Raw genomic sequence first — 24,566 nt, 5'->3', positions numbered from 1 at the left:
GGGGGTGCTGCTGGGACCACTCTGCTGCTCTGCTACACTCCCTGGCACCCTCAGATATGCGCTCATTGGATCCGAAGCACTGTCCGTGTGGCCATGTCCCCACTGCGCTGCAAGAACTCTAGGGACCCCGTCAGTTATGACGGCGTGGTGCCTGAGGTCCGTGCTATGCTCTCCGCTCCCGCGCTCACTGCTATGCTGGCGAGCCACCACCCCCGCCAGCAGCACACGATGGAGCGTGTCCTCCCTGCCACAGTACTAGCCAATTGGAAGCTAGGGGGCGTTCACTCCAAAGTCCGCTTAGCCCCTAGCTTCCAGTGACGGGACATCAAGGTACAACACTACCGTGCTGGTCTGCGGCGCCGGACCGGCAAAGAAACAGTAACGGCCCAGTTCCAGTCCGCGGACCGGTGGTTGGGGACCCCAGCTCTACGCCATCTAACCCAGTTTTTACATTTAAAAAAATTACAAAGTTTTTTCTCCCCTTACGCAATGCTTTAACCCCATAACGCCACAGGGCATAAGTGTACGCCCTGGCTGCGGGGTACTTAGCGCAACTTACGCCTTGACGATAGAGCGAGATCAGAAGAGATCCCATGCTATCTGCTGTCATCGATAGCCGGTCTCCTGCTGCAACAGCGGGGGGGGGGGGGGGGGCGGGACGACACACAGCAACTCCCGCTGGTAATCCCTTCCCTGTCGCGATGTATGTAGATTCACAGATCCTTCTTGCATGCAGCACTTTTTCTTTTGTCCAAGAGACGGGCGAAAGTGGGCAGACCTCGTTATAGTCAATGGGGTCTGTCTGGTTCCCTCCAGAGACAGAGCAGTTTGTTTATGGGGATACCCCATTTCCTGCTTCCCGAATGGAGCAGGAAAGCGGAAGCCCCAACACAGGTGTGAAACCACCCTTACCTTTACAGTATCCAGGTCTCCAGCTTTCGATGCTTCAAGAAGTCTGTAATCCACATCAGAGGTGCGGGCTGGTGTACTTTCTGTAATTAGAATGTAAAAAAATGATCTAAGCATCATCTAGACGGGGGGGGGGAGTGTTCAATCATACTACTGTGTGCAACATTGTCAAAATGTATGGGAGGATGGTGGAAATGATTAATTCACAATTTTGTGCATCAACAGTTCTCATTTTTAATACACGAACATTTTGGGAGGTCGTCTTCCCCAAGTATACAAGTCATTTCAACGCTAGATATACCTTCAGAATGCTTTATTGTAAACTGCCAAATGCATCAAAATCTACAAATAAGACAATTTTGAAAATATTCTTGATGGAATTTCCTATGATTCTCATTCTCCAGCTCCTGAAGACCCAACAATCCAGCCGGCAGTAGTCTGTACCTTGTACCCCATGTTTGGGTAACTTTGGCAGGTAAGGACTAAATGGGATTTGGTGTAAAAAAAAGGCAGCAGGATCTGACTACATAGGGTTTATTTGTTACCATGGAAACATACAGGCCTGCCGGAAAAAAGAAACCGTGAAGATTTTAACCCCTTAGTGAACTGCCTATTTTGAACCTTAATGACCAAACTATATTCTTCAGTTTTTTTTCATTCTTGAACTCAAAGATCCATAACTTTATTTTCCCGTCAACATAGCTGTACAGGGGGGAAGGTGGGGGGAGGGGTTGTTCTCTTGTGGAATAAGTTGTATTTTTTATGAGCTACGTATTATTCTTTGTATAACTAATTTTTTTTTGCCATTTGTTGTTTTATAGGGAGTTTAAATAATGTGTTACATTTATTACCAAAAATATGGGTGGAGACCTGCAGAGTGACATGTAACGCCTTGCTTACACCCCCTAAAGGTCCGGATCGGTTGACGGCCTGGTGGAGGGCACAGAAGATCCGGAGCTTCCCTGCGGTGTTTTTTTGGTACCGTGTGGCTCCCCTGGCTGGAGGTGATGGGCACAACAACAGGTGCTCCTAGAGCAGGCAATGGTGCCTCACCGCTCACTCCCTTTCCCAGAACAGCATTTGGAGGCGACTGCAGGCAAGAAGCAGGACACCCGGCGGGGGACAGGGAAACCTACAGCAAGTCTGGCTTCAGCGGCGGCGGACGGCAGGAGAATTAGCAGTAGAGATGGGAGGCCGGAGAGGACAGGAGGGAGTAGATGCAATCGCTGGCCCATCCATCCATCCTGGCATGTCAGAGTGGGGCCTTCATGTGGCATATTCTGAAAACATTTCAACGAATGGCGTTTCACTCTGTTTGGAAGGATTCTTTTACGGGAGTTTCGCACTCCACTTTATATAGGCACAGGCTGAAAGGAGATATTGAGGTTCCAATTTACTCGAATTATCAGGCAGCCCCGATAGCCCCATTGGCTCCTCTTTACTCTACAACCAATGCTTCTCTTTGGAGGCCCTTGAGATCTCCCCTCTCACTATTGATTCCATCCTGTGGACTCTACCGGTACACAGGCCCCCTATTACTAACCCCATTACTAAGCATTGTCTTACGGTCTGGGATTCCATTAAATATTTAGGTGGCTTAATTTACTCATCCGCGCCTTTTACCATTTTGCATTATTCATCAAATCTTTCAGAGCCTGGACAGACAGGGTTCTCACTAAATTATATTACTTGCTTTCCCTGGAAGGCCCTTCTTCCTTTTCTACACTTCAAAGGAATTTTGATTTACCCTCCTCTGAGCTTTTTCGATACAACTTAAACATTTCCCCTCTTCTTACCTTAAGAATACGAACTCTCCTCTGACCCCAACTACTTTTGAGACAATCCTTCTGAAATATCCATACGCTAGGAGTCCTAGCTCTCAAATATGTTCCAGTTTGGTTCACTCCTCCTGTACAAGAGTTGTATTTTTGGGAGGAACCTAGGATTTACTCTTGCCAAAGAGGATTGATCCCAGATATGGCAGTTGAGTGATGTATTACAGGCACTCTTATTAATGTCAGAGGCCTCTTATAAAGTTTCATTTCGCCATTACCTAGTTCCCACTCGACTATGCCACATATCCCTCAAATTGCTTCCGTGCTTGTCAATGCCCCGGTGATATGCTTTAAACTTGGTTGTCCTGTCCTTGTGCATAAAGGCTCTGGATTGGAGTTTTCTTACTCATTTTTTCAATAACAAGATTTAATATACGGAAAAAAAACTCCTCCAAGACTGCTGGAAAACCATTCCAGGTGACTGAGAGAAGCTGACTGAGAATGCCGAGAGCCATTCAAGCAGAAGGGTCTACTGTGAAGAATCGAAATTATAAAACTAATTCTAGTTTAACGGTTTTTTATTTACTACTCAATCCCATATGTGTTCATTCATAGTTTTTATGTCTTCAATAGGAAGATACAATGTAGGAAATAAAAAAAGAATGAAAAACTATGGAATGAAAAAGTGTGCCTAAACTTTTGACTGGTGCTGTACCATCATTATTTTGTCTTTCTCAATCATTGTGTCCAAACTTGACTTCGCATAAACCACTGATTGTTTTACTCATGCGCCTTGTAAGAACGCCTCCACAACACAAAGGCTTTGCCGCTGCGCTCACTCACCGCTTAGGATTTGCTGCACAGCTTCATTCCCCATCTGTGCTGCTGTAAAGCCTTGCAGAGAGATGATGGACGCATCCGAACCGAAGCTCAGGAGAAGACGGCAGGTCTGCAGGTGACCTCCCAGGGCCGCTCGGTGCAGGGCTGTCTGCCCAAGTGTGTCCAAAGCGTTCATCTTAGGGGAAAGAACACAAATGCATTCTAACCAAGTCTATAAAAATCAGACCGTTCCGAAACAACTTTCAAAAGAGGTCGGCCTCCAATTTGCCTCTGATAACACAAGTTTCAATGTTAGAAATTCAGGTAAGGAAGAAAGAGTTGATGAGAAGTGAGATTAACACAAACTGAAACAATGTTATCACTACCTGCTATTGTACATTAGCAAAGTCAGTTTCGATATATGTAACCAAGGAGATAAATGTAAAAAGATCATTTTTTTAAAGGGTCATTATAAGGTTATTAATTATACGCATTCTCACTTTTTTTTTTTAAACTAACTTTTTGGTGTCTTTTTTTTTTTGTATTATGTTTGTAGCATTCATTTTTTTTCTGTTGTAGTATAAGTCCTATAGAGAAGTCTATTGACAAAAGGTCCAAAGAAAGTGCAATACCTAGAACTGCATTTTAAGAGAAAAAGGACCCAAAACATCACAAAAAAATAAAAATACTGTTTGTAATGACATAACAGGGAAAAACTGCCCAATTGGGCTGCGTGGTTCCCTTCAACAGCGCTGGCCGATCTAAAAGCAGCATGAAGTGTGTCAGATGACAGTGTGCATAATGTAGTAAGAGAAGTGCTGCAGCCATCTGCGAGGACCAAGGAGGGGTGCAAACAGAGTAAAAAGTTTTGTCTACAGGAGCAGAAGATCTCTGTAAAGTATGTGATTGGTACGGCTGTATAGTCACACTCTACTGCAAGATGATGTGTTTTGTTCATTCTGTTTGCCAAAACCTAGAATAAAAAGTGATCAGAGGCCTATGTATATGGAAAAACGCTACCGATGAAAACTACAAGTTGTCCCGAAAAAACAAGTTCTCATTCAGCTCCATGGACGGAAAATAGAGATATTGTGGATCTTGGATGCAGAAACACAAAGATTTGTTAAAACGTGTTGTTATGCAAAAGTAAAACAGGAAAAACTGCAGAAGTTTGATACTGCCATAATCTTAATTTACAGAATAATTTTGAGATTTCGTGTATACCGGCACAGACAAGGGCATAAAAATTAAACTAAAAAAAACCATGGAAATTCAGTTTTCCCCGTCTATCCCCTATAAAATAATAAGATATTAAATACAACCTATCGTGCAGAAAATAACCCTCTTTACACCTACGCTGGGTGGGGGAAAAAACTAATTTGTGTCCTTAAGGCCCAAACTAAAATCGGTTCTGTTGCAGATGATCCAAATTTGAAAAATTGTAGCTCGCCTGCCAGAAAACCGGAACAGCAAAAGCCACAACAAATGACGCGCTCTGTTGTGGAACCTTTAACCCTTTACAATCCAATTTTAGATTCAGGGTTTCCTAGGGGACTTTCTCTTTCTGCCATTATACAATAGCACCATCTGCTGGCAAGAGCCAGTACTGCGGTATGTGACTTGCTGGAGAGGCCCCGACAACAGAGCGGCTAGTAGTATACATTAAGAATACCCTGCCGGACGTCTTCCAACATCGGATCTGTACAGCCTTCAATCAGAATGTCTGAAGACATCAGACAGTGGATTGGAAAGGGTTAACAATGTCCGACAGGGATAATCAATTGTATAAATTGACATACCGTGGCTTTCAAATCTGCACCGCAGGTCAATTTCCAGACATTCTGTGAGGAAATCTTCTACATGTATGAGTGAGATTTGTTTAAATCTCATTCACTTTGTGTGGACATACCGTAAGGGGTAAAAGGGGTTCCAAAAAGTTTCACTTTAAAGAAGTTGTCCGGCTTTACACTATTGATAGCCTATCCTTAGGATAGGCCATCAATGATATATCGGTGGGTGTCCGGCCCTTCGGACCTCCGGTGATCAGCCAGAATTGCTGTGTTGTTGGAACCTGCAGTGCCGCTAGTGGTTATTGCAGTTAAAGGTCCCATTAATTCAATAGGAGCTTCTCCCGCATACCAACCCAGCTGGACAACCCCTTTAACACTGCAACTTAACGTCACTATGAAAAAACAAAGAAAAGCCATACATTCTATCATATTGAGCAAAATGAGAGAACTCAAGAAATCCTCCCCATTCCTATACTCTATGGCTTTCCCTACTTCTTCCTAATTATCCGGGACTTTTCATTTCAAGCTTTAAACCCTCAGAAGCAGTTTGTATTAAAATGACGCACAGATATCACTGCCGATAGATGGCCAAGGTACTCCAATTAAATTACTCACCCCGTTGCCAGGAACAGGGATGAATCAGAGTCTGAGTAGCAAAGTAATTTTCATAAAAGCTGAATGCCTTTGAGGTTCGGTAGGATTTTCAGATAAATGTACTGACCTAATATTGTAATTGTGTAACCCTGTGCCATCTATAAAGCTAGAGAGGAGCAGACGACACGCTGGGGGTAGAAACAAAAACATCAATTCTACGCAAAAAGAGGAGAAATAACCTTCACTTAGAAACACGAATCTTTACCTTTGCTCCATGCTTATGCAGAACCTCGACTACGTCGTTGTGCGCCCTCTCAGCGGCTACATGTAAAGGCGTCATGAAGCTAAAGGATAAGGAAATGAGAGTATTATAACCTTACCATTAGTCGGGCCGATACGACCCCGCAGATTTAGTTTACGGGTTTTAGCATAGTTTATAAAAAGTTTTCGCCCCCCACCATCACACAGCAGCTACGGCTTCAACAGACTTGACCAACTTTGTAACAAAGACTATTTTAACTATTTCCTATAAATGGCAGACCTACTCTTTGTTCTTCTCGTTGACACTGGCGCCCTTCCTGAGCAACAGCTCCGTTATCTGCTTCCTTTTTGGATGGAGCGAGGCCACGGCGCAGTGCTGGAAGAGGTAGCAATACGCAGATTAGGATACAAGTAAACACATACATAAAACGTCTAAAAGCGCACTTAGATTTTGCCGTTTTTTACGATATCATCTCTATTTTTGTTATATATTCCTCAGGCAGTCTTTCTGCAACGCACAGATGGAATCCTTCAGTCATTTATCAAACGTCTGGCTCAGATATACAACGCGCTGAGCAAAATGTAAGAGGGTGATCAATGGTAAATTATGCTCCTCTGAAAACAATTTCGATTTTAGAACTGCAGTGCCAGGGATGAGCAATGCCCATGTCAGCTAGGCGGGTAGGAAGCCAGGGAATAAATTGTCTGCTTGGTACACCGGGCTGAAACCAAGCTTCGCCTACAGAAAAACAAACTTTTTGTTAGCCGGTGAAACGCATAGATTACCAGAGGAATAGAACAGAGAAAAACGTTTAGTCATTCGGACTGACACATTTTTACAAGGAGGCAGACTTGCATGTATTAGGCCGGGTTGACGTCGGCGCAGGGACCTAGGAGGTCGGTCACAAAATACCGGAAGAAATGGCAGCAGCTGCATGCAGGGCTTTCTCTTCCAGTAAAATGCTGGGCAGCTGAGGGGAAACCGAACGGACCCCATTATAGTCAATGGGGTCCATACAGCGGGGTCATAAGGCGGATCCATCTGGCCAAGGGGCTCCCATTTCCTGCTCTCCAAACATTACAGGAAAGCAGAATCGCCGTTGCAGATATGAAAGAAGCCCTCACATGCAGATTATAATAGCATAATCTTAATCCATGAGAGCATATACACATACATACACACATATATATATATATATACACACACACACATCCATACACATATATATATCGCAGTAGTGAATAATAAACTTTCCATTTCGTAATGCGATATGATGATCCCCAATTACTGCATCACTCTGCCCCCCCCCCCATTACACACCAGGCATACCACTCCGCTATGGGTTCATACTGAATTTATATGTGCTTTCAAAGGTCTTTCCTTGTCTTGATGGAAGCCGTTTACCAGCATGTGTATTTCTAATGGCTCCATGTACGTTGCAGTGTTGTGTGCACGGACCTTTATGTTCCGGCACACATTCTCTAGGCTGCAGTGCTATATTACAATACTGTTTATATGCATGAAAGACATATTATAGGAAACCTGTCGCCTATTTCATGATACCCTCAGCATAAAATAGCGAAAGAGCAGCTGATTTCAGTGGCCACGAGGTGCTGCCAGCGCTGCCAACCCCCCATGATTGGTAGTTGTCTCAGCATGCAGTAAAAAAGCTAAAGAACCAATCAGAGGATGGACAGGGGCTAGCCAATTGGAGTTGAGAAGGAATTTTTTTCCCCTTAAATGGGGGTGACCAGCGGGGTTGTTGATCTCACATGTTGATCCAGGGATTACTCTGGCTGCCATTATGGAGTCAGGAAGGAATTTTTTCCTCCAAATGAGCAAAATGGCTGCTTGTTTTTTTTTTGTTTTTTTTTGCCTTCCTCTGGACCAACAGGGGGGGGGGGGGGGGTGTTTGTATTTTGGCATTGCGACTTCTGTTTCAGCCAACAAGTGGCGATTCTTATACAGCGAAATTCCAATGCTATAATCCCCACAAGTGTCCCCTGCGCTCACCAGTGCCGTCTCATGCGACTGCGGCTGCTTGAAGTTGATGATCTCCAAAGCAAGAGTCTTCTTCACTTTGGCCAGGTCGGCCTCCCTGGCAGCTTGTAGCAGAGAATGTCCTTTGAACTCATCTGTAATTCAAACAAGGTGGCTGCATCGATCATCACCATCACCATCATCACCATCACCACCATCACCATCACCACCATCACCATACTGGAAATCACCAGAAAGGATTTCAGCACGGAGAACCCAAAGTGTAGGATATAGAGCTACAACCCATTGTGACAGGATGATAGGAGTAGTAGTGGATGGGAGGCAGATTTCTCCCAGAGTCCTATCATCCTGAGAAGTAGCAGGCTCACCTGTCAGGTAATTAATGAGAAGCTCCAGTAGGTTTATATATTAACCTCTTACAGGAGAAAGCGCAGAAAACATACAACGCTGGTCCTGCACTTTAATCACTGCCAATAGTAGAAATATGGCGCAGGATTAAAGCCTCTGCAATCAAGCAGGTGCAGGTCGGGTCCTCGGCTGTCAGACACAGCCGAGGACCCAGAGGAGAGGCGCGGTTTTTAACCGCTTCTGCCTTCTCCTTTCCCGGCTACATAGCGCTCAATTAGTAATGTACTAAAAAGTGGCAGTATTATTTCCACTGTGCAACTCGATGATCACGTGACCACCAGGTCCCCCTGTTACAGCAAAGCTGCAGGGTCCTAGAGACCCTGATCAGCTCTGCCAGTGACTACTGTTACTACACATGAGTGACCCCAGAGGTCTTACATGGCGTCATGGTGGACATATATGGTAAAAAAATACAGAATAAAATAAAAATAATATATACATAAAAGAGAAAAGACCCAAAGTCGACACCAGCCAGAACAGTCATTATATGTTCCTTGTAATAAAAAACTATATACATATTATATATCAGAACTGAAGAACCTGTTCCTGTACTTTAATTTAGCGTAAATATACTAATTGGTAGTGAGGCCCATTTATATAATGTTAGAGCCAGGCAGACCAGGCTTTATGTTGAAGGGGCGGCTGTCTGTACTGCTACACCTTAAGTTACAGAGAATAAACATCTTTTGACTTGGAAGGTCCGTATCTGGCCAGCTTGAATAGAAGGTATGCCCTGTGGTACCCATCCTGGGCGACCCCAAGCTTCTTCCCATCATGTTATGAACATAACATATTAGAGACCCCATAGGTCTCTTCTTATTAGAAGACTCCACAATGTAACGGAGAATCAGGCTTTGACATAGATTTTATTGCTGAACTCTGAACAGTTGCAGAACTTTTTTTCCAGTCACTTCCGGATTTCACCCACAAACATCACTGCATATGTTTATTAGGTAAGAACCCCAGCTTTATGCTTAGGAAATATTCCTGCACAGTAGGTGGGAAATGGAACGGCGGCTGGATGGAACTTCAATCACCTGCATTCCTTTTACACTGAAACCTTTAATATTGCATTAACCCTTCCCAATCCAATTTGTATCCTGGTTTTCCTAGGGGGCTTACTCTTTTTCTGCTGTTATACAACGGCGCAATCTGCTGGCTAAAGCCAGTACTGCATGAGGTGACACGTTGGATAGGCTCCGACAGTAGAGAGGCTGGCAATATACAGTAAGAGAACCCTGATGGACGTCTTCCAACATCAGAGCTGTACAGCCTTAAATCATAATATCTTCAGATGTCAGACAGTGGATTGGAGAGGGTTAATACTGTGTTTGACTTCCACAAAGTGGTGCAGCTATCAGGAGGGCCACAACCATGCAGAGTGAGTGAGGACCCGTGTGCATCATGGCCACAAGAAGCAATCACTACTTCCTCTGTCTCGGCCTAGAGTGGATGAAGACTAAAAAGGTTAAAAAATAAACGTTTTATGATGAAATCCCTTAGAATACCTACACGTTAGTCTCTCCTTGAGCTCCGGAGTAGGCGCCATGTCCACTGCACTTTTCCCATGGCAATTGACTAAAGTTGGGTCTGCACCGTGACTTAGCAGCAAGGAGCAAACTTCAACCCGATTCTTTGATGCAGCCTCGTGCAATGGTGTAAACTGCCAGAGATCCATCGCATTGACACAAGCCCCATGCTGAAAAAGAACACACTTATTAAATCAGTTACCTAAATAACACAAACAAAGCTTCAGCGGACTCCATTCTTACCACTTCATATATATCACCACTTAGGCTGGGTTCACACAGGGCGGATTTGCCGCAGCAGATCCGCCCGCGGCAAATCCACCCGCAGCCGCTAATCTCGGGATTAGCCAGCCATGTGGACGAGATTTCTCAGAAACCTCGTCCACACGGGACAGCCTATCCGCTGCGGTAAATCCGGCTGAAACCGCGGCTGCGGCTTTCAAATATGCAGCATGTCTATTTACTTTTTTTTGTTTATTTTCGTCGCGGCCGCGCTCTCCTCTATGGGAGCGCCGGCCGCAACGGAAAAGCAAGCAGCCAGGCCGCTTCAAAGCCGCCGCCGCGGCTTAAACCGCGGCGGTTCTCCCGGCGGAAGTCTCGCGGTTTTTGCTGCGGCCAAACCACGAGATTTCCGACGGGAATCCGCCCTGTGGGAACCCAGCCTTACAGCAGACTCACTTAACCCTTTGCAATCCAATTTTGGATTCAGGGTTTCCTAGGGGGCTTTCTCTTTCTGCCATTATACAATGGCGCCATCTGCTGGCTAGAGCCAGTACTGCAGTATGTGACATTCTGGAGAGGTCCCTGACAACAGAGCGGCCAGTAATATGCAGAAATAATACCCTGCCGGACGTCTTCCGACATCGGAGCTGTACAGCCTTCAATCAGAATGTCTTTAGACGCCAGACAGTGGATTGGAAAAGGTTAAAGGGAAGAGAAGGAAGAGTGGTGTCACATATGCTGTAGGGATTCCATTTTACTGCTCTGTCCGGGGAGCAGGAGAGGGGAATCCCTGCAGCCGAATGGCTCGGGGTCTAGATAGCACCAAACAGCGATAGACGGGCCCCATTGACTATAATGGGTTCTTTCCACTTTCCGGGCTTTTGGGTGGAGGGAACAGCGGTGCATGCATCACGTTTTCTTCTATTATTTCAGCCGGATCTACAATGAACCCTCTGGCTGGGAGTTCTGATGCACATATGAGACCAGTCACCGGCATGGCTGGGTACAGAACCGCAGTAACGTCTATTGTTACAGTACTACACAATCAGGTCAGTGTTAGAGGACTGACATTACAACAGTCACCCACCTTGAGTAATAGTTCTGTGACTTCAAAGTGTCCATAGGAACAAGCATTATGTAAAGGCACTAGCCCGCTGTAGGGGAGCGACAAAGAAACAATGCGTGAGAGCAGCAGACGACTAAACGGTACAATAAGAAATGTCATTGTGAGAATGAAACCCTGTCAGCGTAACATGAAAATACAGAAAGCTGCGAGCGTATCGCGGTCTCAACGACATAAGCGGAACTGCAGGCTTGGATACAAAACTTTCTGACGTCCAAGCGGCTCATTACTCAGCTGTGGGCTTGGTAGGTGCGTCACGGTCACACGTGAGGGTTTTGTTTGGGCTTTTTGATGCACCCTCTAAAGCTAAAACCAGGAGTGGTTGCAAAGAAAGAGTTAAAGAAAAAAAAAAAAAAGTAGCATATGTCCTTAATGGTGAACACCCACCGGTGATACGATGTCCTTGCGATGCGAGAGTGAGTGAAAACACATGAAAATGAAGCCAATGATTTCCAATGGTTTCATTCTCATTAGCGATGTGTTCACGGTAACCTCGCATCGCAAAGAAGAATCTGCGATGTCGCCCATTGTTTTCAATGAGGCCAGCGGCAGCAGCAGCTCTAGCCCCATTGAAAATATAGGGAGTACATTGCGCTCCCCTGACACAGCTGTAACAGCTATGGTAGGGGGTTCCTTCAGAATCCCCTGTCACAGATGCGGCAGAGGTCCACGATGCTATCCCATTGCTTTCAATGGGGCCGCGCTGCTGCAGCCCCACTGAAAGCAATGGAATGAAGGCTACCACCATGGCAATGATTTTCAGGAAAGGGCTTGAAATATAAGCCCTTTTCTGAAAATCATGGCTAGCTCTAAGGAAGAAAAAAAAAAGATTAACTCCCTTAGAAGAGCCGTACGGCTCTTCTCTGCAGCCCCGGCAGTAGTCTTCTGTGTTCTGGAGGCCAGGGCTTTGAAAAATTACTGCCTCCAGAAAGCACTGCCTCTGATTGGTTGAGCACTGTAGCCAATCAGAGGCAGCGCCTAGCCATCACTGAATGACAGATGAGTGCTGCCTCTAATTAACCTTTCCTAATTTTCAGGAAAGGGCTTATATTTCAAGCCCTTCCCAGAAAGTCATTGCCGCAGTGGTAGCCTTCAATCCATTGCTTTCAACGGGACTGCAGCAGTGCCGGCCCTATTGACAGCAATAGTATAGCATTGCGGACCTCTGCCACATCTGTGACAGGGCATTCCTTTATCCCTGCGGGGATGAAGGAATCCCCTGCCAAAGCTGTGTCAGGGGAGCGCAATGTACTCCGTATGTTTTCAATGGGGCTAGCGCTGCTGCCGCTGGCCCCGTTGAAAACAATGGGCGATATCGCAGATTCTTCTTTGCGATGTGAAGTTACAGTGAACACATCGCTAATGAGAATCAAACCATAGAAAATGATTACTTTCATTATCATGCGTTTTCACTCACTCTCGCATCGCAAGGATATCGTATCGCCAGTGAGTGTTCACCCTTGGGCTAATGCTGCAACTTTGAATGAGATACAAGTAGTGCAGCCATAGATTGCAGTGTAGCCCTGTAACCTTGCAATCTAACAGAAGTCATTGTAGTCACATTGTGGGTCACAAGTGGCTGAAACAAGTGCTGCCTCCCCACTAACAAACTGTAGTCAGCCTGTGAACGGAACGTCACAGGCTGCAGCAGCCAATCACCACCCAGTGGGCAACATCTGTGATTCGCTGCAGCAGCCTATAAACAATGGAAAGGCAGCACAGCAGAAGTAGGGACCCAGGTCAGGTAAGCATAGTCCGTTTCATTGTTTTTCTGCATTGCTAGCATATTCGCTTTTAAAAAATTGCAATTCTGAAAAGCTCTTTAAGTGCAGATTAACCCTCTCCAATCCAATTTGTATCCTGGTTTTCCTAGGGGGCTTACTCTTTTTCTGCCATTATACAACGGCGCTATATGCTGGCCAAAGCCAGTACTGCATGAGGTGACACATTGGATAGGCTCCGACAGCAGAGAGGCTGGAAATATACAGTAAGAGAACCCCGACGGATGTCTTCCAACATTGGAGCTGTACAGCCTTAAATCATAATGTCTTCAGATGTCAGACAGTGGATTGGAAAGGGTTAATGGCTTGCGCTGCCACAACGAAGCAATGCTTCCAAGAACGAATAACCTAAAGGGAACCCGTCACGTCTCCACAGCCCCATAGACTGTCGTTCGGTGCAGTCTGCAGGTCACACAAAAATCTGATACTTTTCAGAGTCCCGGGTGCGTGTTCTCCTATACAAGTCTATGAAGAGTGCGCGGGACCCTGAAAAGAGTCGGATTTCATGCAGTACACGGATTTCAGTGGGGAACACTGCTGGATCATGGGAGCCGGCGAGTATAAAAAAATACATTACATGGTTGCCTGTCGCCTCCCCTGACTGCACCACAACTTGGTTTCTGGTGCTGTGGGGAGGTAACGGGTTCCCTTAATACAGAGGAAGTCCAACACAACTTGCTAGAATTTTTTTTCCCAGCTTGTAAAAAAAAAAATACAACAAAAAAAACCCCCCATTCCACAGGTTTAGGCATAGGAGGCATTGAGAAGTCCATCAGCGGGCTCATCTCAGGAAGCCCCACTACAGCTATAATGCCCATGCATGAGCATGGAGAGACGACATACACAGATATATCCATGTGCAGCAGTTGGACCTGCATTATAAATGGTCTACAGAGACAACATGAGCAACTAATCCCAGCCGGGCCCTACGGGAAAAGGGCTGCAGGAGTCTAGAAGCAATTCGGCTTCCTTTTAGCAAATCACGGAATATGATGTTCCCTAATGGTTTGAATAGCATGTGACCATCCGTCGCTCCTGGGGTCCGTGCGTTGGCCATGGGGCTGAGCGCTGGATGGGAGCTGCGAGGATAGTGGAGTATTCAATCTTTATTGATTTTCATTCTTTTAAACTTTTTTTCGAGTCCCGGAAAACCCATTTAACTTAGCGGGAAATGCTATATAAACATAATATACCAGTCCTGACCGTGAGGCCCTAAATTGCATGTTGCGTACTCAGAATTACATTTATTTAAGAGGTGAATGTATATTCACTTGTCCCCATAACCATTAACAACTAAGTGTTATTTGTGTAAATTGGAATGGAAATAAAGCATTTTTTTACGATGCACACAATGCGGTAAAACCGATGATATGGTCACTATTCTGCCGGTAAGTAGGAAGAATGAAACGCCACATTTACAGTTTATCTTATTAATGTTTAACCAATTAAAAACTATTTGACTTTTTAACATTGATAACCTTTGCCATTCTATAACTTCCATCTTGCACCGGTTGGGCTTTGTGCTGGCTTGCTTTTTGTGGGGGGGGGAGCGGTCATTTCATTGGTACAGTTTTTGGTTACATAGGACTTTTTAATCACTTTATTTTTAGGATAAGGGGTGCAGCAAAAAAGCAGTTTTGGTGTTGCACTTTTTTCTTACACGCTCACCATAGAGAGTGCAATGCTTTGCTGGTCCTGACTTTTATGAACATGGTGATATCGATCAATGCTTTGCTTTCATTTTCTTTCATTTGCTTTTATATGAAAAAAAACAGGAAAGGGTGTTTTAACTTAATAGTTTTTATATTATTTGTAAAATATTATTAAATCTGTTTTCACCTTTTTATTAAAGTCCTACTAGGGGACTTGAACTTGCCATCACTTGATTGCTTGTACTATATACAGTACTTTACAGAGTTCTCTATTAAGCCCTGCCATGACAGAGATTGATAGGCATCCAAACATGGCAGTCCTGAAGGCCTTCACTAGACCCTGTGCTGCCATGACCACTCCCCCCACGAACTCGTAGTAGGGGGCCCCATTAAGAGCTGGAAAGCCCCCCTTCAGCTAGCTGCTTAAATGTCGTGGTCAGGACCGAATTCAGCATCTAATCTGTTAAACTACCGTGATCGAAGCTAGACCAATTATGGCTGCTGCTTACACCTTCCAGGCATGGAGTGGGTTCGGTTCCCGAGCCTGCTCCATACAATCCTCCCAGTCATCTATATACTTATGGCGGTCAATGAAGGGGTTAAGTCAAGTAAATGTTCACAGCCATTAGGGTAAAAAAATAACCCAGTCACAAAGTAGTTAATTGGGTCATTCAAGGGAAAAAAAAAGTCACCCAAGGGGGTAACACCCAATCAGCTCAGATTACAATTAAGCTTTGCACACCTGTTTGTTACTAGAATGTATCACAACTTTCAGGCCCATCAGGTCATGGGGTCAAGAAATCTAGGAGGGTCAATTACCCAAAGGTCACCGAGAAAGAATATTTTGGATAATTCATATCTCTCATAGACATATTATGTAGATTTATACCTTTTTCTCCTAATACTGTAGTTTCAATGCAAGTTAAAGGAAAATTGGAACAAAAATTTCAGGACAACACAGGAGCGGCTTAGGGCCAACATTGTGAATGCCCTTGAGTGGCCCAGTCAGAGCCTTAACCTGAACCCAATCGAACATCTCTGGAGAGACCTGATAATGGCTGTCCACAGACGGCCCCCATCCAACATGACAGAGCGTGAGAGGATCTACAAAGAAGAACGGAAGAACATCCCTAATTCCAGGAGTGCGAACCTTGTGGCATCAGACCCGAGAAGACTGGAGGCTGGGACCACTGCCAAAGGTGCTGCAACTAAGTGCAAGGTGTGAATACTTACATCAATGCTAAATGTTAGTTTTTAATTTAAAAAAAAATGTACAAAGATTTCAAGCATTTTGTTTTTACTTTATTTTGGGGTAATAAGTGCAGGATGATGGGAAAACTTCATTTTGTTTTAAATTCGGACAAGGCCACAATGTAAAATGAAAAAAAAAAGTGAAAGGGTCTGAAGACTTCTGAATGCACGGTGTGTATTTGCTGAAAAAAGACATATGCCCATCCAGTTCCGCCTATTACCCCCTCAATGTTGATCCAGAGGAAGGCAAACCCCAATGACGCCAATTTCCCTCATTTTAAGGGGAAAAAGAATCCTTCCCGACTCCAATCTGGCAATCAGAATAATCCCTGCAACACCTGTCAGTAATCAGTGATCTAACATCTAATATTGTTACACTCAAAAAGGCATCCAGGCCCCTCTAAACCTCTTTTAGCGAGTTCTCGATCACCACGTCCTCAGGCAGAGAGTTCCACAGTCTCACTGCTCTTACAGTAAAGAACCCCCTTCTATGTTGGTGTATAAACGGTGAGTGGAGGGGGGTTTGTAATAGATACTTCTGTAATATAAAACTATTTCAAATTTACCCCAACTATGTGCTGGTACTAATGGGGTTTCCCCACAGCCCCGTGAGCTCATTGGTCAAGCAGCAAGCTTAGAAGGGGATTCATATATTAATGATTGTTTTGTCCAAAAGCAGATTTCTCCACCAATTCATGATATGTAACATATTAGGGTGTATATGAAATGGTTGTCAGTATAGACTTGGTTACCAACCCAAAAACTACAAGGAACACATTTCTGCCATTTTATGGTAAGAAGCTTCCCCGTATCGGGCACATGTATAATAGTCCCAGCATTCTCTCTGGAGTGGCTAACTTTACTTGTATTGGAATCAGTGTTAGGAGAATTACCGCATGCTCTAAATCTACATAGTACTATGGGGAGCATGACACCTCGCACATCTCCTACACCCAAGAGTGTCCAAGATATGGGTCATCAAAAATGATGGTTCCAGGTGACTTTCAGAAAATTGACCCGCCTTTATTTCTTGACCCAAAGACCAGATCGGCCTGTATATATTATAGGAACAAACAAACGTGCAAAGTTCCGTAAAAAACTTTGAGCTGGTCGGGTGTTACCCCTTGAGTGATCTGTCCTGGCATGACCCAATTGCCAACATTTCCTAATTGTAATGAAATAAAGTATCATGCATATAACTTCACCACATTGCAATTAACTCTTTAACTACTAGCCAGTTTAAGGCTTTTTTTTTTTAACTCTCATTTTTCAAGAGCAATAGCTTTTTTTGTGTTTTGCTGACAGTTATACGGCATTTTTTTTTTGTGTGAAGAGTTGTATTTTTTAATTTTACAATTTGAATGTAGTGAAAAAAAAACTTTAAAAAGTGGAATAAAATGTGGAGAGGGCACACCATTGTGTTGGTTCTTTTTCTGCTTATGGCCTTCATGGTGCTGTAACTTGACATGCTAACTTTATTCTACAGGCCACTACAATTCTGGCAATACCGTGTTTAGCTATTTTTTAATGTTTTACTAGGTTTAAAAAAAAAAAAAAAAATTAAAAAAGACATGTTGAAAAACACATTTTTTCGACACAGTATTCCAACCCCCATATTTTGGTGAAGGCTTTTTTTTTTTTGCAGGGTGAAGTGTAGTTTTTATTGCTACAATTCTGGATAGATATGACTTTGTGATCAACTTTTATTCTATTTTGTTTTCGAGTCAGGGTGATAACCCCCAATAAATTTTGGAATTGCGTGTTTTTGTATTTAAGGTTGTTTACTGCCTAGGATATGGCCCAATGCACACGGACGGATGTTTGCTGTGGAAACTGCGGCGGGCGTCTGGCCACGGATTCCACAGCAATGTCCGTTCATAGCATGCAATGTAAAATGATTCTTCCACGCGCATGAGCAAGAATCACTGCGGAGGAAGAATCGCAGAATGCTCTATTTTCGTGCGTGGGTTCACATGGGCGAATTCCATTGCAGTCCATAGAAGCAGTCCGATCTTCAAGATTGCAGTACACAGAAGATCAATCTGGATAGGTTTCCGGGGGTCACCGGCCGGCACAGGGTCCGATTCCGCTGCGGGATCCCACATGCAAAATCCGACCCGGCCGTGTGCATTCGGCCTAAATAAAATGATACTTAAACAGTTTGCGCTGTCACAGATGCAACAATGTTTTTTTGGAGACTGAGCCAGGGTGAGAAGTTGTCCAGTGCCCGCGCTATGTGGAGGAGCTAGGAGGAGAAACCATGAGGGGCATCATATGTAACAAGGGGCAAAGGGAGAACTATAAGGGGCATCACGTGTGACAGTGGGCAAGGGGAGAAATATAAGCGATGGGGAGGGACAAAAGCAGCATTATATGTGACAAGAGGCGAGCAGCCTGTGCAAAATTATTAAAATAGTTGGTTGACATTATTAACCCTTTCCAGTCCAATGTCGGGCCTGCCCCGATATCATAATTTCCCTCCACAGCTCCGATGTCGGGGCAGGCCCGACACTGCAGTGCAGGAGTGGATCTGCACCTGATCGTCAGACACATCGGGTGCAGATACACTCCTGCACTGATCCTCATCGAGGACCCCCGAGGAGAAGGCAGAAAGGGTTTTTAACCCTTCCTGCCTTCTCCTTTACACATTACATAGCGCTCAATTAGCACTATGCAATAGTGTTACCTGACCCCTGGCGGTCACATGAACGCCGAGCCAGGAGCCTGCACCGTGGGGGAACCTGCTTACCTGTCCGGTGTCTTCCGCATTCTCCCTTCTGTCTCCGGGCTCGGCGATCATGTGACCGCTGGATGCCACCTGACCCCAGCGGTCACATGATCGCCGAGGCGGGAGGCAGAAGGAGAAGGCGGAAGACGCCAGACAGGTAAGCAGGTCCCTCCATGGTGCAGTGAGCACCTGCACCCTCCTAAACTCTGTCCGTTCAGGAGGGTGCAGGGAAATTTATTTTTTCTCACCCATTCTCCCCAGCTCCAATTTATTTGGAGCTGGGGAGAATGGGTGAGAAAAAATAAATGGATTGGAAAGGGTTAAAGGAGGCAGCAGGATGGAGGTTAGTGAATAGTATGGGGATGTGGTGTGTGGTGGGAAAGCATGGAGATAAAGATTTCTGTTTTTTAAATTCTGCAGACACGAGTGGTGGCTGGAAAAATTCGTCATCGCAGTCTGGACCAAGTAAAGGTGAAAAAGGAAAGTGAATGCTATTAATCATATACTAAGTCACCTGTGATCGCTGGAGGTAACTGGACTGCAATCACTTTGTAGAATTGATATAGGACCATTATATGCTCAGTTCACTATTAGAGTTGCACTACAGCGGAGCCTCTGCCTCCGGACCCAACAGGTTATGAGAGCTATCTTCGGTTGTCTCCAATGTGTATACACAATATATATTTTTTCTTTTTGTGGGGCCAACAAAACATATGCCTCAAGGCCTGTGCAGCAGCAAGGAGTCATTAAAAGGTCTGTGATGCTGCTAAAAGTGATGGACGTGAAGTGAAGTTGCAGTGGGGCCCCCAAGGTGAACTTTTCCAGCTGGGCCCAAGAGAATTTAGCTACACCCTTAATGAAATCCTTGGTTTTGTAGGATCAATATCAGAGCATCATTGTAACATGTATGATTTATTAAAGCCGGCCACTTTTGGACAAATCCACCTTATATGTCGGTCAGTGTGAAATGTTTCTTTTTACATTATTCAGTGCTGTAGACGACGTGGGCGCACATCCATGTATTCTACAATGATCTAGTGCGCGACAATATTTAGAAGCATAAACATGGCACAGGTGCTTTTAATTAGCAGAAGACTGCAAAAAGGGCAACCGCCTACTTGGTTCTCAGATCACTCCGGGAACATATGGACAGGTAAGCTCTAGAGGTCTGTTCACATGGTGCGGTGCAGTGTCTGTTCGGTGGTGTGACCAAGAGCCATGGGGCTGAGCCTGTCAGCAGTGGTGTTCATAGGCAGCTAGGTTGCCCCTCCTGTGGGTACTATGTTGTGGTGGCAGGGGTTGCCATGCGGTGCTGTGCCCAGTAGTGTAGGAACCCACTAAAAAAAGTGGCTAGTGGCCTTATACGATTTAATCAAAATGTAACAAAGAACTTCATGTTTATAAATACTGTTGAGAAGCACCAGATCAGTGTATAATATGTGGATGTGCGCCCAGCACTGCTATATTGGTTATTGGATTGTTACAAATAAAGCATTATATTGTATCATGAAACACAACAGAAGAGCCAACACTGTACCTACCCTTTATCCTTCGCATGCACATCAGCACCGTGCTGAAGGAGGAGTTGGACGATGCGGACTCTATTGTATCCAGCTGCTAAGTGTAACGGTGTGGACTAGAAGTAAAAGGGAACAGAGACAAAATATGAATACTTACTTGCATGTTTAACTAAAATGCTTTATCATACGATATGCAAAAATAACCATTGTGGGAAAAACAGAATGACATTTCAAAAACGTCAGAACTGCGAAGTCCAACGGTCAGAACTGCGAAGTCCAACGGTCAGAACTGCGAAGTCCAACGGTCAGAACTGCGAAGTCCAACGGTCAGAACTGCGAAGTCCAACGGTCAGAACTGCGAAGTCCAACGGTCAGAACTCAAATGAAAAGCTTTATGAAGGAGGCCTTTTGCCTAAAGTGACCTTAGGTTGTCCGGCATTTAAAAACTGATGGCCTATTCTCACGATAGGCTCAGTTACAGCAAATGTGGAGCGATATACCGCAGGTCATTTTCTGATTATACATTCTTTTAACTCCGGGGGGAAATGAATATTGCGGTGATATATATTGTGTGAACTTCTCTGTACTTAGGATGACGGTCACGACTGACTGCTGTCTTACCTTGTACTTTCTGCTGGCTACTATATTAAGCATCGGCATGTAGAAGGCATTTAGATTGCTCATTGTAGATGCGGGAATAACGGCTGCCAAAACGCTCTCCAATTCAACAGATGGCAGGCAATACTTTTCTCTAAAGTGTTTTTTCCCCCTTACATTATGTGTTTTACAAGGAATCCTAAGTAGTAAGACTTGACAAGCTGCGGACTAGACTGAAAAACCGGTGGGAGTATCTTCACTGAAGTTTGTAAAGAAAACTGTTAATTGGAAACTGTATCTCTGCGACACCCGCCCACTATTTCTATATTTTCTCCTTATGTAACTCACCTGGGATTTTTTTTTCTTCCCCAGATGAATCAGAGACAAACTACGCCAAAACTAGAAGTTCAGTACAACTAAATACACTCTTCTGTCTTACGGTAGGGGGCAGATACACTGCAGATTATGGCGCAAAATATCCACACGTACATCCAGCAGGGTGCGTTCACACGCAGCGGAAATGGAGCGGAATTTTGGCAGCAGGGGCTTCCGCATAATAACCCGCCTCCATCAGTGCGGACTGTGACCAGGAATCAGCCGCTTTTAGCAGCGACGGTGCTCCCTCTCTCCTCACAATACAGAGCGCCGAGCCGATGGTCACGTGACGCTGCGCGGGGCTTATTTTTTGTTATATTCTAATTTGCTGCGGATTCACTGTGGAATTGTCCATTGAAAAGAGTGAAACCCGCTGTTAAAATCCGCAGCATACGTTGACATGGTCAATGTACTTGTACATTCCGCGTACGCTCATAGTGACATGCCGCGCGGAATTTAAAGGGGTGGCATGTCAATTCCTTTACCCATTTGTGTGGCAGCTGCTCTCCTCTCTATGGAGAAGGATGGCCACAGCGGAATACAGGCGGTGAAGTCGCTTCAAAAACCGCACCGAAAGGCCGCAAGTTTTGAAGCTGCATTTCTGACGCGGAAATCTTGAGGTATTTCCGTGCGGTCATTCAGCAAGATTTCGGTCCCATGTGATCCCAGCCTTTATACTGTATAGAAGTATTGCTTTTATTCTGGAAACTTTTTTATACTTCTTGTAAATATTCCTTTCTACATCTATGTTCCCCGGGACAGTCATATAAAGACCTCTGTGGGACGTTCACAATGCCTCTTTTTTTTTCCATTTAATAGGTTTCCACTGCAACTGGGGTATCAATAGGATCCTCCATTACAGAAAAAAAAAACATCCCCTAATAGTGATGATAATCATTGGCACCACTAATCTGGGTCTGCTAAATGCCGGGGGTCTCAGCAATCACTTGATGGCCGGGTCCCATACAGGAAACTGCACTGCCAGTTCCTGTATGTTCTACAGACCGCTTATTGAAGGCCATGTAGCAAAAGAGAAGACAGAAGCGGTTATAAAGTGCTCCTCGGCTGTCGTACCCAACCTGCTTCTGCTAGATTTCAGGAGGATTTCCTGCTCTGTACCTTTACTACGGCACGGGAGTGATCTCACTGCGAGTGTATATGCCATTTTTTATAGTTTTTTCTTGTGTTTTTAAGGTGCGAGTGTCATTCGAGTGCAATTCGTTAACAATGCATGCCAAAAAAAGGCATACGTCACACAAGCACAGTTTTTTCTCATGCACCCATTGACTTTAATGGGCGATACCGGTACGTGAAACGCACCGAAAAAGCGCATGCCGTGAGGTTTTAATATGGACCGTTGGTCTGTGAAGAAAAACAAACAGACGCATGAATGAGTCTGAGTTCTGTCCGTTGCAAACTTAATACGGAACTCTGACGTTACACTCGCCCATGTGAACAGACTCTTACAGCTACCCCACTAGGGTCATAAACCATTCTAGCGCCAAGGCCTTTGCTACGCCTATTGACCAAAGAAATGACTGCTCAATGTCAAAACACAGAAGGAGAAGAAGGGGGGTTTGCGGAAAGAGAAACTTGTTATTTCAAGGAATTGAACCAGCAACCTTCAGGTCATGAGTGAGAGCTTAGAACTGCATTCTGCTGCCTTAACACTCTGTGCCACACGAGATGAGAAGGAGATATGCCGGATACAATTGAGAAAAATATTGGCGAGATCTCACACCAAAGCTGATCTTCGGGATGAATGGTAGGCGTTTCACACTGATTACATTACTATTGCTGAAATTGGGGTACAACATTTTAAGCAAAAGGTCTTTGATTGATGGCAGCGTGCTTACAATGTTGGCTCAGAATTCAAAGCAATATTCCAAGATAGAAGCACGTTCCTTTTCTGTAAATCCATCCTGATATCAGTGACACTTCTGTAACTCATCCTCTCTAGACTGCCTGCACTTTTCTTCTGGCCTCCAGGTCACATGACCAGCACTCTGACAACACACTGTGCCCCGCAGTTAACTAGGCACATTTATGACAATTGCCATAAAGAGAAGCTGCCTGTCTGCTCTCGAGAATGAAAGCTGTTTTTTGATTGGTTACTATAGATAGAGGTTTTTTTTCTTGGTAATTGTCATAAATACATAGTAACACACTAATAGCATGTAAGACTGAAAAACGAGAAATATTCAACTAGCTCAGCCTATTAACCCCCAATGTTGGTCCAGAGAAAGGCAAAAAACCCTAATGAGGTGGAAGCCAATTTTCTTTCCGACTCCAAGTCTGGCAATTAAAATAATCCCTGGATCACCGCCCCTTCTAAAGTAATTAGTTACTAAATTTAATTACTAATTAAATTAGTGATTAATTTAATTAATGTCATGAAACCCTTCTAAATTTTCTGCTTGATCAAAGAGCTCAAAGGGTTGTGGGGAATCCCCATGTAGAATTCAGATGATTAGTACCTGCACAGAGTTGGGGAAAGTTAACCCCTTCGTGACGTGACAAAGCCTGTTTGCGCCTTAATGTCAAACTAATTTTTCAGTTTTTTTTTTCACTTTTTCGTATTCCAGGAGCCATAACCTAATTTTTCTGTCAACATATGAGGGCTTGTTGCATTTTTTTATGTATTGGGGAGGGGATGGGGGAAGGGGGGGGAATTCTGCCATAACATTAGAGCCATAACATTTTTATTTTTCTATCAACGGAGCTCTACGGGGGCTTGCTTTATGCGGGATGAACTCTAGTCTTCATTTGGAACATATAACAATTTGATTGATTTTTATTCCAATTTTTTTCTCGAGGCAAGATTAACAAAATCTGCATTTCTGGCGTTTTTTTTTTTTTTTTTTAAAGCCGCCTTTCCATTACTCAGTCCCAGGTCACTGTCTAAACTAGGGATTGCGGAGGGAGCGCAACCAGAGAGATAGGGAGGGAAGACAATGTAGACATTCCTCTAACCTTCTAGCTATCTTCTTCCTCCATTGGGATGTCAGCCATCCCTACGGTAGAATCTGTAGCCAACAGCAAGGTCAGCCCAGTTCTCCAGGAACCCAAACCCCTTCTTGCTACATGAACTCTGGAGCCACTTGTTTACCACCCTAATCTCCTGCTGTCTTTCTAGTGTGAGATGTGGTACACATAGTATTTCAGAAGATACTTCTTTGTAAGTCCTTGCCCTAAAGCTTATATCCTAGTTCCTTGAAATTGGACCTTCT

At 44.5% G+C, this 24,566-nt stretch overlaps 1 protein-coding gene across 2 annotated transcripts in view; it reads right to left on the bottom strand.

The window, feature by feature from the left end:
* The window catches only part of TNKS (tankyrase), a 186,571-nt gene that overhangs the window by 51,974 nt on the left and 110,031 nt on the right, over positions 1-24,566 (bottom strand). For both annotated transcript variants that reach the window (XM_066574526.1, XM_066574527.1), the window contains exons 6-13: positions 20,386-20,480; positions 11,397-11,463; positions 10,071-10,257; positions 8,163-8,284; positions 6,433-6,524; positions 6,153-6,231; positions 3,528-3,699; positions 913-992 (exon numbers count right to left, since the gene is read on the bottom strand). In XM_066574526.1, coding sequence (XP_066430623.1) covers positions 913-992; positions 3,528-3,699; positions 6,153-6,231; positions 6,433-6,524; positions 8,163-8,284; positions 10,071-10,257; positions 11,397-11,463; positions 20,386-20,480 — 894 coding nt within the window. The remainder of the gene's footprint in view (positions 1-912; positions 993-3,527; positions 3,700-6,152; positions 6,232-6,432; positions 6,525-8,162; positions 8,285-10,070; positions 10,258-11,396; positions 11,464-20,385; positions 20,481-24,566) is intronic.

This window comes from Eleutherodactylus coqui, chromosome 7 (genome assembly GCF_035609145.1).
Source record: "Eleutherodactylus coqui strain aEleCoq1 chromosome 7, aEleCoq1.hap1, whole genome shotgun sequence".
NCBI classification, from domain to species: domain Eukaryota; kingdom Metazoa; phylum Chordata; class Amphibia; order Anura; family Eleutherodactylidae; genus Eleutherodactylus; species Eleutherodactylus coqui.
This window is presented reverse-complemented; position numbering and strand designations above follow the sequence as displayed.